Consider the following 14093-nt stretch of genomic DNA (forward strand, 5'->3'; position numbering starts at 1 on the left):
TGGGTTGAGCTTGGTGGGAGAAGTGGGAGGATGGAACCTCTGAGGGCAGTGAGCACAACTTTTTGCTTTGGATACCTCCACAAGAGCATCCCACACCCCACAGCATTCAGCATTCCCCATCACTTTTCCCCATGTAGGACAGAGGGTTTTCTCCACCTTGCAGTGCTCACTCGCCGCTCTGCAGGAGGGTAGGGGCTGCCCAGATGTCTACTTTCATAAAGCCATTAAAAGAGCCTTCGGTGACTTGGACATGGGCAGCAGGAGCACCCTGAGTTCTGTCCTGCAGCAAGGGCTGCAGAAAGATTCCTTGCCTGTCTTATAAATGCTCCAGAGGTGGCTGGGTGTAAAAATCACTTTTTCAGCACGGCAAGGGCAGCTCCATCCTCCCACAAACATTGACAGGGCAGGAACTCAGTCCATAGGGCAGGGACTTAGTCCATTTACTATGGGGTGAGGATTAAACTTTTTAAAGAGAGGGGGAGAGGGGCAGAAAATGTCTGTCCTGGCAAGGGCAGAAAGCACAGTCGTTCAGGGCTAAACCAAACCTGGATTGAAAGGATCAATTGATACCTTCTTACACCTTCCATGGACGTCCATTCCTAAAACAAGCCAGTAATACAAAATAACCTTACAGTGGAAACAGCTACCAGCGTCAGAACAAGGGCGGATGGAAAAACTCCGGCCAGTGTTACGGAAGTGTTTTGGGTAACACCCTCGGTGGTCAGAGATGCAGGCAGGGGCAGCATCGCTGCGGACAGCAGCCAGTGCCGAGCGCAGCAGCTGCGAGAGCCGCACAAACTGGATGGCTCTGTCGCCCCACCGACACGCCGGGTGTGGCACACTCCGGGTCCCCTGGCTCAGCAGCGCTTTCCTCCATCTGCCAAAGGCATAGCTTGAAGCCGCAACCCTCCGGCTTCCTGCAGCCGCTTTTTCACGCTAAGGCTGCGGTACCGACCCGGGAGTACCGACCCCGGGGTCGGTACCGCAGCCTTAAGCGCGAAAAGGACGGCGGGGACGGCGCGGGCCATGCACCTGCTGGCAGCCCGCAGGGCTGGGGTCACGCACATCACCCCGCAGGTGGATCCCGTCCCGGGCGGCCCCACGGGGGAAGGGGCCGCGGGAGGCACACAGCCCGAGCAGAGGCCGGGCACGCCCGGCGCGCGGCAGAGGCCGGGCACGCCCGGCGCGCGGCAGGGGCCGGGCAGGGGCAGGGGCCGGGCAGGGACAGGGGCCGGGCAGGGACAGGGGCCGGGCCGGGGCAGGGACAGGGGCAGGGGCCGGGGCAGGGGCAGGGGCTGGGCCGGGCCGGGCCGGGCGGGGCGGCCGGGGGGCGCGCGGCGCCGTGCGCATGTTCGGCGCACGTCACAATAGCGGCGGTGGGAGCGCGCCCGGTCCCAGCCGATCGCGGCTGGTTTGAGCTGGTGCGTTGCCACAGCGACGCCGCGGCGCTATAAATAGGAGCGCGGCGGCCGTGGCGAAGCTTTGTCAGCCGCGGCGCCCCGCTCGCCCCGCCGGCCCCGCTCCTCCTCAGCCGGTCCGGCGCTCCCGCCCGGCTCCGCGCACCGCGCCCGGCTCGCAGGAGGAGGGGGAGGCGGCTCGGAGCGAGGGGTTCGGCTGCCGCGGGGCTTAATAGCGGCTCCGCCACCGCTGCGAGGTGAGGCGGGCGGCGGGATGTGCCGGGGAGCGGAGCGGGCGGGCGGCGGGGCCGTGGCGGAAGCGGCCGGCGCGGAGCCACGTGTCTGCGGGGCCGCTGGGCGCCGGTGCTGCCGCCGGGCACGGGGAATCCCCGGCCCCGGTGGGGAGGCGGGAGGCTCGGGGCGGCTGTAAGCGGGCCAGACCGGCTCGCCTGGGGAGCATTGGCGGCGCTTTCCGGCAGCGGGGGAAGGGACGGCCCCGCCGTGGCCGCCGGGCTGTTTCCGGGGTGGGGAAAGGCAGGTGCGTGGCAGGAACGGGGCCTGAGGCGGCCGCGCTCGCCCTTGGGCCGAACGACGCCGGGGCGCTGCCCCCTGCACACCCGGCGGGCACTGGCCTGGGCCGGGAGCGGATCAGAGAATCGCAGAGTAGTTTGGATTGGAAGGGACCTTAAAAACCGTCTAGGTTTAACTCTGCCTACGGCAGGGACAACTTCCACTAGACCCGGCTGCCCATCCGACCTGGCCTTGAATACCCCGAGGGATGGGGAGCGAGCCCTTCTCCCCCGGGCGTCTCGGGATGGGGGCCGAGCCGCAGCGGGATGTGAGCTGTAGTGAAGGTGCTCCGCGGCGCTGACAGGCGCCTCCTCGGGAAGCCGCAGTGTCAGGCTGGGCGTGCAGTGCCCCGCTGTCGAGCCGGGCAGCGCAGCCCCAACTCGGCCGCATCAGCCTCTGCTGCGGGACCGTGTGGCTTCGCAGGGAGAAGGGCATCGGGGAGCGCAGGGCAGCCGGCCCCGTCCGTGCAGCCCGCAGCGCTCTGCAGGCTCCGGAGTCAGGGGCGCCTCGGGCACCTTTTCTAGACGCAGCTTGGCTGTTTGATTACCGAGCCTGCAGGCATGACTCAGCCCTGTCTAAGTACAGCTGCTAAATAGGGGAATGTTCTGGAGAACAAATTCTAAATGAGCATAAATTGCCTTTCTTCTGGGGAGCTGCAGACACTTTGCACACAGTCCAAATAGAAACATCCTTTGGGAGGCTACAGTTTGTACCTACATGATCGTGTTCTGTCTATATGCTGATGCTGTGTAATTACACTGTAGTTTAAATTGTGCAGTGAGGTGGAGATGGATAGCTTGCAAGAAGTTTTTAACAACATCTGTTGTGGCCAATAAAAGTAATTTCCCTTTTATACGTTAAAAGGAAAAGTGCTGTTCATGCAGTTCTCTGCAGAGGGGAGGTTAAACTAAATTTTTCCTGATAGTGTTCACATCTCTTAACCACAGCTGAAGTCCCTGAACTGCTTTCTGCAAAGCTGCAAGTCTATGATGAGATGCTGCTTCTGCTTAGTAACAAGCACCTCCTGAGAAGTGTTTAATTTGCTGTTTCTTATGGCCCTTTCAAAGAGGCTTTAAAGAGAAGACTTTAATCCAGCTTGTGGTAGAATTATCACTGCACGTGAATGAGAGCAGAAGGAGAATGAGGTTCAATGGATTGCTGGGCTTATTAGAATCAAAGCTTAATCTAGTTTGAATCTCAAATTTGATTTGTCTCTGATAAGTGAGAAATGATCAAAAGATAGTAGTTCTTGTTGCCATATGTTTCTGAAGGTTGAAATGAAGTATAATTGCTGATGTTTCAAAGTTATTCAATAAAATTCAATGAAAGTTGTTATATGCATATATGGAATTAATGATTCTGTTGGATTTTTTTCTGTTGGTCTTGTTAAACTGTAACAGCTATAAAACATCTTTTTTTCAACTGGTTTATAGCCAGACTTTTTGAAAATAAAAGAAACAGTAACATAACTTAATATTAGTGAATAATTCAGAGTTTGCATGATTTTCAGTCCTAGTCTGCATGACTAGTTTGAGTGTAAAAATTGCTGAGAGAAGGAAGAGGACTGGACCCTGTTACATGAGTGACTTGCAATGCTGAGGTCTTTGAAAGGTAGCACACACTCTGCTTAACAGCTTGCTGGAGAATGCTGTTGTTCTGTATTTGGACTCCCCAGTGAAAGGGGGGCCCGTGGACTTCATGGGTCATGGATGGCAGAGGAGCGTGCTTTTGTTCTTTAGTTCTAGTTCTCAAGGGACTTTCTACTTAGCAGATAGATTTCTGTTAGCAATGAAGATTTGTAAAATCCTGTTCTAAAGTGTTAATTAAGATCCCTGTTAAGACTGTCTGCAGGTCAGAGTTATGAACCAGTCTCAAAGTGTCTATCTGCCACTCGTGACAGCTGAGGGTCTCATGTAGCTTGGAGGTCATGAGTAGAGCAGGGAAGCTCTGACTACCAACAGAGCAACTTCAAGGAAAGCCCTGTTCTCATGTCTGCTTTATGCATAGTCTGAACTGTATTGAGAATCCAAATATTTACCTGGCTTGGACCTAATGAGAGTTGTTACTACTCAGAAGTCAGTAAAGTCTTGGATTCTGTTGGCAATAACAAATAAACCCTTTCTTCTGAAACTGGTGAGTTAAAATAGTGGTTAGGAGTTGATTAAAAAAAAAAAAAGTAAAAGTCATGAGTAGATGCTAGCCATAATATTAATAGCTCTAATGTAGAGGTGAAGGAAAAGAGAGCAGAAACGTCCAGGGAGCCTGACTAATAATAACTGACAGTATTAATTTGATTGGTTTTTTCTTTGAGCAGATTCAGAACATCATAGAATTGTTGAACCGAGGAGAACTTGCCTTCCAGCTAGCAAGATTATTTTGGCCTGTCTCCCTGGTTCTGGTTACATTTGTTCTGTCACTATGCAAGTGTGTAATCTATGCAGCTATTAGTGATCACTATAGGAGCTGTATAATTGTATGAGCACAAAAATTATACGAGCACAAAGTAGTGGTCATATAATGACTATATAAATCTAAGTGAAGTATTGAATGTATATATAAACTATACATATACTATATAAACTCAAATTAAGTAATTAACTTTTTTTTTTTCCAGCACTTCATACCCAAGTCCTTTCACATAAACCTGAAATCTTGGAAGTCATGAGTAACTTCAGTAAAGAAGAATTTGAGTTGACCTTCCTTGATGAAGGCTTTACTGCCAAGGATATCCTTGACCAAAAAATAAATGAAGTGTCATCTTCTGTAAGTATGATGGGAAAACCACTACATTCATGACGCTACAAACCTATAAACGAATAGAACAAGCTGTCCTTGCAAATGATCCACAAGACAGCCCCCTCAAATGCTGACCTCTAGGCTTATCCTGTTATCTGTTGTTTGTAAGGTTAAGATGTGTGTTTGCTCTAGGATGATAAAGATGCCTTCTATGTTGCTGACCTCGGGGACATTGTGAAGAAGCACTTGCGGTGGCATAAGGCCCTTCCTCGGGTGACCCCCTTCTATGCCGTAAAATGCAACGACAGCAAAGCTGTTGTGAAGACACTTGCTGTTCTTGGGGCAGGATTTGATTGTGCCAGTAAGGTGAGATCTCAACTGTCTTCAGATCTGTGACGCTGGTATCTGTTCAGCCTGACAAGATATGTTTGTGTAAAATTAAGCATAACTGAGTGGTGTTGCTTTTGTAGTTCTGATTACATTAATCATCTATCTAGAAATATCTTCTACAAGTGTAATCTGTTCTTTCTTCAGACTGAAATACAACTGGTACAGAGCATTGGTGTGCCTCCTGAGCGAATAATATATGCAAATCCCTGCAAACAAGTATCTCAAATCAAACATGCTGCCAGCAGTGGTGTGCAGATGATGACATTTGATAGTGAAGTAGAACTAATGAAAGTTGCAAGGGCCCATCCAAAAGCCAAGTAAGTAATGCTAATTGTTCTATAATTCTTCCATGGGTTCCAAAAATACAGAAATATCTGCTTTATCTGGAACTTGTTCTTCATTAGTTTAAGGTAGTCTGCAAAAATGTGAAATAATAAACATACTTTTAACCAGTGAAATCTAATCTTGTAGAGTTTACTGGCACTTTAGGAAGAGATACACAGAGCAGTTTGTATCTTTAAGCTCAGTCTCATTCTGAGATCATACCTGCCTGGTGATGGTGTCTGTTGTATTGAAACTTAACTCCTCATTTGTTCCTGTTTCTAGGTTAGTCTTGCGCATTACCACCGATGACTCCAAAGCAGTCTGTCGTCTGAGTGTTAAATTTGGAGCTACACTTAAGACCAGCAGGCTTCTTCTGGAGCGTGCAAAAGAACTTGACCTTGCCATTGTTGGAGTTAGGTGAGCTGACAATATCAAAACACAGTCATACTAAAAAAGTTTCCTTTAAAAGGTCGACCTGACAATAGATATGCCTTTGCTTGTGTGTCAGAACCCAGGACATCCCTCTGGCTGCCCTGGATGGCTCGAGCCCCAGACAGGGGGCTCAGAGACCTTGCACAGAGCCCAAGACCCCTGTGCCTTTGATTTTAACCCATGGAGAAAATTACCAACTTTATATAAGGATTTGAAAGCCATGAAAGTTTAGGTAGAATGATAGTTAGTTTGTCACAGGGTGGAAAAGTAGAATTTTGGGGTTTTTAGAATGGGGGCTCGGGGGCCAAGATGGAGGAATTTGGGTGTGCCTTGTCCTTCTTTCTCCTTCTTCTTAGCCTTCATCTTCTGGGTGATGGTGGCACTTTTGGATTAGTTTAGAGCAGAGACAGACTGTCTAACATAGGTGATAGGTATTGGAAAATAATTGTAAATAAAGTACACATAGTTTTTAGTATAAAAAGACAACACCGCCCTGAAGGCAGGCAGCGTGCCACGCACTGACCTGCTGAACGGACCTCAGCAGCTCAGAGAAAGAATGTATTCGATAAGAGAAAATAAACGACCTTGAAAACCAGAACAGAAGAGTCTCTGCTTCTTCTTTGGTCTCAGGGCTGGGAAAAAGACTTTCTAACACCTCGGGGTCATCTTGACCACAGAGACCCAGTCACACATGATGACATGGGTTTATGCAAAAATTATTGAGTAATTTGCCAAATAGCAACTGATATTTTTTATCTTTTTGTAGTTTCCATGTTGGAAGTGGATGTACAGACCCAGAGACCTTTGTTCAAGCCATTTCTGATGCTCGTTGTGTGTTTGATATGGGAGTAAGTCTAGTTCTACTTTCTCTGGAACTACGGCTCAACTATTGTGGCAAAACTGAATGAAGTGTACAACTGTTATGGGGTTAAAAGCCAGCTAAGTCACTGACTTGATGTTGTTGGAATTTTTTAGGTCCTGGTAGCTTACTTTGACCAGCTTGGCAAAACTAAAATTGGCAGCTCAAACTCAAATTACTGTTACTTGAACACGTGTTAGCTCTGTTTCAAGTGTTAATGAAATGACTTCAGATTACTTTTTAAGCTAAAATGATAAATTATACACTGACATAAATTGTAAACTTTTCTTGACAGTGTTGCTGTTCATTTTGTTTTAGGCTGAACTTGGTTTCAATATGTATCTGCTTGATATTGGTGGTGGCTTCCCTGGTTCTGAAGATGTCAAGCTTAAATTTGAAGAGGTATGGCTTTGCTAAGAAGTTATCAGGTTGTGGAGTCTGCTTTGAATGCAAAGAAGATCTTGCTTTTTCTGCTTGTATACAGACACATTTGCAAAAATGTGTCTGCTTGGTCAGAAATGTAATTAAGAGGGAAAGAGGAATTAATCTGAAAACTAGAAATTAGATGAGCTCATTAGATACATAGCTAAATGACTGCACAAACATGCAGAAGTCTCAAAAAAGTAAAGCTGGTTTTAACTACAGGCTTGATTCTTGCTGGCATAGACTTCTTTCAGTTGGTGCTGTACTTGAGACTGAATAGATTGGCACTGCTCCGATATAGGGTGAAAGGGTAGTCCTGAAGCTATACTGCTCTTAGGGGTGGCAGCATATGAGGTCAGTGTTGGATTTGGTTTAGGACTAGCTTTTGGATAATTTTTAAGTTGTTCAGTGTTTTCCAGTCTGCTTTACCTCAGCAATAGCTCTGCTTTCGGAAGAGACGAGGGGACTGAATATTGCTGGGACTTTCACTTAAAGCAGTGTTGTCAGAGCACCTTGCCTTCTAACCCAAGGAGGTGTTAAATGTTACATGTTAACACAAGGCTACAGCAGGTTACATGAAACATTTTCTTGTAATAGTGGGAGCTGACATTGTAGCCCTTTTGGTACCTCCTAATGAAGTCTGGCTTCTCACAGTGCAGTATGGGTGTGTGTGAGGCATCAAAAGGAAATTATGTCATGGGGCTCCATGGCACGATACAGTCATATTGTGGTTGGAGGCAGCTTCAGGATAACTTCAAACCTGGAAATAACTGTTCATGAAGGCAGCTGAATTTCAAGTATAATGGTAAAGCCCTCTATATGCTTATGGTCCCATGAGATGACATCTTTAGGGTTTAGTAAGCTGTGGAATAGTGCATAAGTAGCAGCACTATAAGTGGACTACAAAGCAAATTTGGAGTGTGGGGACTTGCAGGGCATTAATGATGGTTTAATGAGCCTAGGAGGGGTGATTTCCTTCAGCCTCAAACATGATCTGCTTTGTTACTTAAACTTTAGGCTGCAAGTGGTGTCTGCTTTTGTTGCTTTATATATAGTAAATTTAATTGCAAAGAAGACTTTAAATAAGAATAAAAAGCAAAAGCAGTCAATAGAAATTACAATAGATGTTAATAGATGTTACATGTTTCACTAGTATATAATTTTGAATTTGAGGGTCTTCATCTGAGACCGCTAAGGTAGCGAGTAGCTGCTGGAATTCTAATACTGGCATCTGATTTTTTCCCTAGATCACAAGTGTAATCAACCCAGCACTGGATAAATACTTCCCTTTAGATTCTGGAATAAATATTATTGCAGAGCCAGGAAGATACTACGTTGCATCAGCATTCACGCTGGCAGTCAACATCATTGCAAAGAAAATTGTGTTAAAGGAGCAAACAGGTTCTGATGGTATGTAAATCATGACCTAGACTTGGATCTGGCCAACTGTGTTTGTCTTTCCAAGACTTTTTCTCACTGGTGTCTCAACTTCTTCCAGATGAAGATGATGCAAATGACAAAACTCTTATGTACTATGTGAATGATGGGGTCTATGGATCGTTCAACTGCATCTTGTATGATCATGCACATGTTAAGCCAGTCCTGCAAAAGGTATGCCTGTTCAGAAATATCACATACTAGTCACATATCATGGGTGTAGGAGAATCCTTGTCACAGCAGTCCCTTCTCAGTTCACTGCTCCCTTCATGTTGCCAGACTCTGGCGTTTAACTTACAAAGCACACAGTGGAATTAACTCAAAGCCAGAGGTGAAGAACCTGCAAGCAGCTCTTCCTGTTCTTTAGAGGGGGAATGTTACACTATGATATTATTTCTGGAAGCTCTGTTTTGATAGTCAAATAATTAAACTCCACTCTCTTCTTTAGCGGCCTAAGCCAGATGACAGCTGCTACTCCTGCAGCATTTGGGGACCGACCTGTGATGGCTTAGATCGGATTGTTGAGCGGTTTAATATGCCCGAGCTGCAAGTTGGTGACTGGATCCTATTTGAAAACATGGGTGCCTATACTGTTGCAGCAGCTTCTACTTTCAATGGATTCCAGAGGCCAACAATACACTATGTGATGTCAAGACCAGCATGGTTAGTAACGAAGTGTCTTGATCCATCAGTACTTCTGAGATCACCGTAGTAAACAGCTCGTATCAGTTGGCTACCCCTTAACAAGCAAGGGTAGTTCTGGTGCCACAGTTCTTGTAAAACCTCCTGGTGTGGAAGAAGGCAGTGCTTCTGAAGGCTTTTGCTGTGTGGTTAGAAAAATGCTGATGCTACTAATTACTTTTCTCTGTTGTACACACTTATCGGAGAGATGTTTTTAAAGGAACAATGTTAGGAGACTTCATTAATCTGGATTCTAGCTAGTGTTTTCTCTGTTGCACAACATACAGAATTGTTATGAATTCTTTACATATAGCTTCTGTGACCTGTAATCAGAGACCAGTCAATCACAGTTGTAATATCTTGTCTTCTAAATTAGTAGTTTACTAAATCCTGACTGCAGGATGCAGGGATATTCAACAGTGTTGCTTCACAGCATGATCTCTCTGTTTATTTGAGAGCTATTCCTTGGTTTAGGTTGAGCTCTGGCTCAATGCTCAGTGCAGAGTGCTACATCTCCATGGGAAGTTATTAAGCAGGTAAGTAAAGAAAGTAGGACTACCTTTTAAGTGCAAGGGTGCTGTGAAACTGCAACTTAAGCAGCAGTTTAAAGTAACTTCTGTGCTCTGCATTGCAACACAGGTTAATGGATTGCACCTTCTGTAAAGGTGGGGTTTCCTGTATGAGGAAGCCCTTACCTCTCTACTGCTATCTGCCTGCTGAACTGGCTGAGGACTTTTGGGCAGAAGTGTTACCTTAAAACATTATTAGCTCTGCTATTGGGTTGTTTTCAAATTTATTGAAAATCTTAAAGTTCAGGGGAATTCCTGACATAAAGGTAAGAGGAAGCTTCCTCTATTCTTCTACTAACCCTGCTGGTATAAGCAGGGCTTTTATTTTTCTCAGGAAAACTTCCAGTCAAAGCATTTTTCAAAACACATGAAGCCTTTAGACTTCCCTTAACACTCCAAAACTGTGTCTAATTGAACTAAAAATGGCTCTGTGGGAGAATAATTTGCTTTTTCACTGCATCACTAGGTTGCTGTTAAAATTTAATACTTGGTCTGATGCATGCTGAGCTTAATTATGGAAACATAACTGTAATCCAAGGCCATAGCACAGCCCTCCTTTAAGCCTATGTGTGTTTTCTGTTTTGACAAGAGAATTCTGTGATAAAGTCTGGCCCTTAACTGAGAGGCATGCATCAATGAGATTATGGTGCAGATATTTCTAGGGACAGGCAAAAGTCTTTTGGAATGTCATCTACATATTCTAAAGGTGAACAATTAAATTTGTGACTAAAAACTGTGAAAGATAAAGGACAAGATGATTACATATGTCAAGTAAAAACCAGTAATACATGAGGAGCTATGCAATGGCACAACTGTTTGCCTTGCATACCTAAGATAACTAGAACTATAAGGTGACCCCAAGCTGAGTGTTGCTGTTGACACATCTGAGGGATGGGATGCCACCCCACATCTGAGGGACCTGGACAGGCTTGAGAAGTGGGACCATGGGAATCTCATGAGGTTTAACAAGACCAAGTGCAAGGTGCTGCACCTGGATGGGGGCAACCCCTGGTATGAATCCAGGCTGGGGGATGAACAGATCCAGAGGAGCCCTGCTGAGAAGGACTTGTAGGGGCTGTGTATGAGTGGCTGGGCTTGACCCAACCATGTGTCCTCGCAGCCCAGAAAGCCAAACCTATCCTGGGCTGCATCCAAACCTTTCGATGAATCTATGAACTAAGTCCAAAAACTCAGTTAACTGAAGTTCTTATGGGGCTGTGTTTTAGCACAGCTCTTGTCTGTATATGGAATGAGTTGCTTGGTTCTTACTGATCTGGTCAGCTCCTTTATATTCCTAGTCTGTTATCCATACTTTTTCGTGATTCAAGTTATCCAGTAATGTGAGAGTGTGGGATAAGTGACAGTCAAGTTGTCAGGGATTTTCACATCTGAAATTCTGAACTATTGAGCACCAAGTCAGTAAATCTGTATGGCACGAGGTATACAGATGTAGCTGTATGGGTGTATCTTTGCAAATCTAAATCCTACTCAGAAATGGTAAAATCAGCTTGGTATTGGCACTTACTCTAAGGCCTAGCCAGCTACAAGTAGATTCTGCTTTTATTATTTTTAATTTTTCCCTCTATGATAATAATATCAGGATTGCAGGTGATGCATAAAGAATTAATTTCATACTCGCTGGCAATTTAAAAAAAATGTACCTTACATTTTTAGGTAGATTGCAGTGAAAATGTTTTTGACTCACTCTTTATTTTTTTTTCTTTCTAGGCAACTAATGCAGCAGATCAAGGAGCAAGGGTTCCTAGCTGAGGTGGAGGAGCAGGATATTGCTAGTCTGCCAGTTTCTTGTGCCTGGGAAAGTGGAATTGAATATCCAGCAACTTGTGCTTCAGCTAGTATTAATGTATAGGTAATATTTAGTAACTAAGTACAAGGTTAGTTATTGAATTTAGGGCATTTGGGGGACTGTTAACTTAATTCTTGGTAGAATTTTTAAGTGGTTTTTTTTAACATTTAGGTTTGGCATAAATGCAAGAAAAATGACTAGGAGATGGGTCACAATTATCTGTGTTCCTATGGAAACTATTTGAATATTGTTTTATATGGATTTTTATTCACTTTTCATGTATGCTACTAAAGACTGACCCTCAACTGTCAAACAAGTATTTGTAGCTTGTGTATGGCAGAACGGGCTAAGCTTAGTGCTTTGTGACCTACCTGTTTTAAAATAAAGTATATTGAAATAACTGGTCCTGTGTTTCATTCATCTGTAGAAAATTAATGTATCATAGATGGCTCTTACAGCATATATGAGGGCAGACCAGATGCTGCAAGCCCAGAACTTACTAATAAATGGATCTCCCCTACCCTTGCTCTCTCAGCTGAAGTGAAGGAAACCCCCTCAATGGGTAGGGAAATGGAATTGTCTTTTTTCATATGTGATTAGAAGAAAGTTGCCTGTCAACAAATTGAATATTGTGTGAACTCTTGTGAATTCACATTTGTTTTTCACTGCTGAACATGTGTGTACCAAGTTGCATATTGCAGGTTCAGTGCAGTGCTGGTTTTCTGCAAGTTAGTCTGCAAGTGCTGTGGCCAGCACTGGTGGCTGTTTATAAACACATCTAGTCATTAATGAGAGAATAGAGCACAGGCTCCACAGGTGGTACACTGTTTGTTATGTGTGCCAGAACTAAAATATGTTGCAGGAAAACCCAGGAAGCTGAAACTGTGTTTGACAGGCTCTCTGACCTGTGTTGCCTAGGGCTTTAGTATATAAGAGATAAGAAATGGGACTTGATGTCTTTTGTATGTGCAATAGGATTAGAAGCTCTTATTTAATGTTATGAAAAGATGTGCTACCCTTCTGTCTTTGGATTAAATGTGATAGCTCCTAGTATTTGCTACTTAGTGTCATCTAATACAGGGGGTGTTGGTGATAAAATAGTCTGCTTATTGAAACAGAGAATTCTGACTTATGTTTAACCTCTGCTAGTTTGCTGCCACTTTTTGCACTAAAATTAGAGAATGTTTCTGATAAACTAATTGGTCCTACAGCTGGATTTGATTTATTTGCCAGAGGGTCCTAGACTGCAGATATGCCATAGCAAATGCCTGATGTGTAGAGAAAGATCTTAATGTATCAAGTAAATACTTAAAGCTTAAGCTATCTTGGAGTAAGTGTTAAAATTTGAAAGGATGTCCAAAGGTTGGCATTGCTGATAGAAACAGCGACTCCAGCAAGAAGAGAAATAAAGCTGTTTTTCAACTGTGTGCAAGCAGCTCTGAAAGGCAATATTTAACCTCCATTCTGTGCTTCCAGCAGAAATTCTCCATTAGCTGAATTAGTAGGGTAAACAAGAGTGATGGTACCTTATTCCTGAGTCTCTTGAAGCATCCCAAGTGACTTTCTTTATTTGCTTTATTCCCAGCTTTAAGCTTGTGATTAAAATAGCACTTGCCTTTATTCTTATGTATATGGCAGAATTCAGTACATACACATAGTGGAGCCATAGCCTTAATCTCATAGAAACTCTCTGCCTTCAAACCAGGGTTTCCTTTAGCTTCTCCAAATTCAACTGGAAATGTAATGATTCTTGCATTATCTCTGTAAACAGAGGTTGTAAATGGTAATCAAATGTTAATACTGTAACAATTCCACATCTTGCTCTGCCAAAGCTAAATGCATTTGAACAGGTGTACAGAAAATATACTCTGAGGAGCTGCAGATGTCTAAAGGACATGTAGCTACTTTTTCAAAGTGCCTATTTGAAGGCTGGGGCTCTTTTGAGTCAGAAGGAAGTTGAGCTGTAGTGAGACCTTATGTGATACCTGCACTAGTACCTACTGTCCTGCTGGGCAAGTGGCACAGTGTCTTCCACTACTCACAGCTGATGGAGACCAGGTCCAGCAGGTAGTTTGAAGGCAATCACTTATGGAAACTAATTAGAGAGTTTTACTTAGAAGAAGTTGGCAGGTTGCCAATTAATTTCTTCATCTGCATTTAAGTTGATTGGTTATTTTAGCTATTTCATTGGGTTTTGTTTCAAAAATCCAAAATCTACTTCTCTGCTGGAGGCCGGGACTGTAGAAACATGCTAACCAGCATTTTGATCCATATGATGCTCCCCAAAAGAGATGCAGCTGACCGTAGTTCATTATCTTTCTCTCCTGTGGCAGGTATGTCATAGACATGGCTGATGCTCTCTAAGCCACGTCTAACAAGTGTGTCAAGTGTTTAAAAACAGCTAATCTGAAGCATATTCTGTATTAAAAATCCCAGTAGATTTTGCCAGGGGACTTTTAGTACTTTCT

The 14093-nt window shown here is 44.6% G+C and overlaps 1 protein-coding gene across 1 annotated transcript; it reads left to right on the forward strand.

Moving 5' to 3' along the window:
* The first annotated feature begins 1340 nt into the window (after positions 1 to 1340).
* On the forward strand, positions 1341 to 12026 carry ODC1 (ornithine decarboxylase 1). The gene is made up of 11 exons (XM_038133187.1): positions 1341 to 1654; positions 4582 to 4730; positions 4896 to 5069; positions 5238 to 5410; positions 5700 to 5834; positions 6616 to 6697; positions 7027 to 7110; positions 8379 to 8541; positions 8630 to 8742; positions 9017 to 9231; positions 11547 to 12026. The coding sequence occupies exons 2-11, from the start codon at positions 4629 to 4631 to the stop codon at positions 11686 to 11688; spliced, it is 1383 nt and encodes a 460-aa protein (XP_037989115.1). The 5' UTR covers positions 1341 to 1654; positions 4582 to 4628; the 3' UTR covers positions 11689 to 12026.
* Positions 12027 to 14093: the final 2067 nt, after the last annotated feature.

The sequence above is a fragment of the Motacilla alba genome, chromosome 3 (assembly GCF_015832195.1).
Source record: "Motacilla alba alba isolate MOTALB_02 chromosome 3, Motacilla_alba_V1.0_pri, whole genome shotgun sequence".
Classification (NCBI taxonomy): Eukaryota; Metazoa; Chordata; class Aves; order Passeriformes; family Motacillidae; genus Motacilla; species Motacilla alba.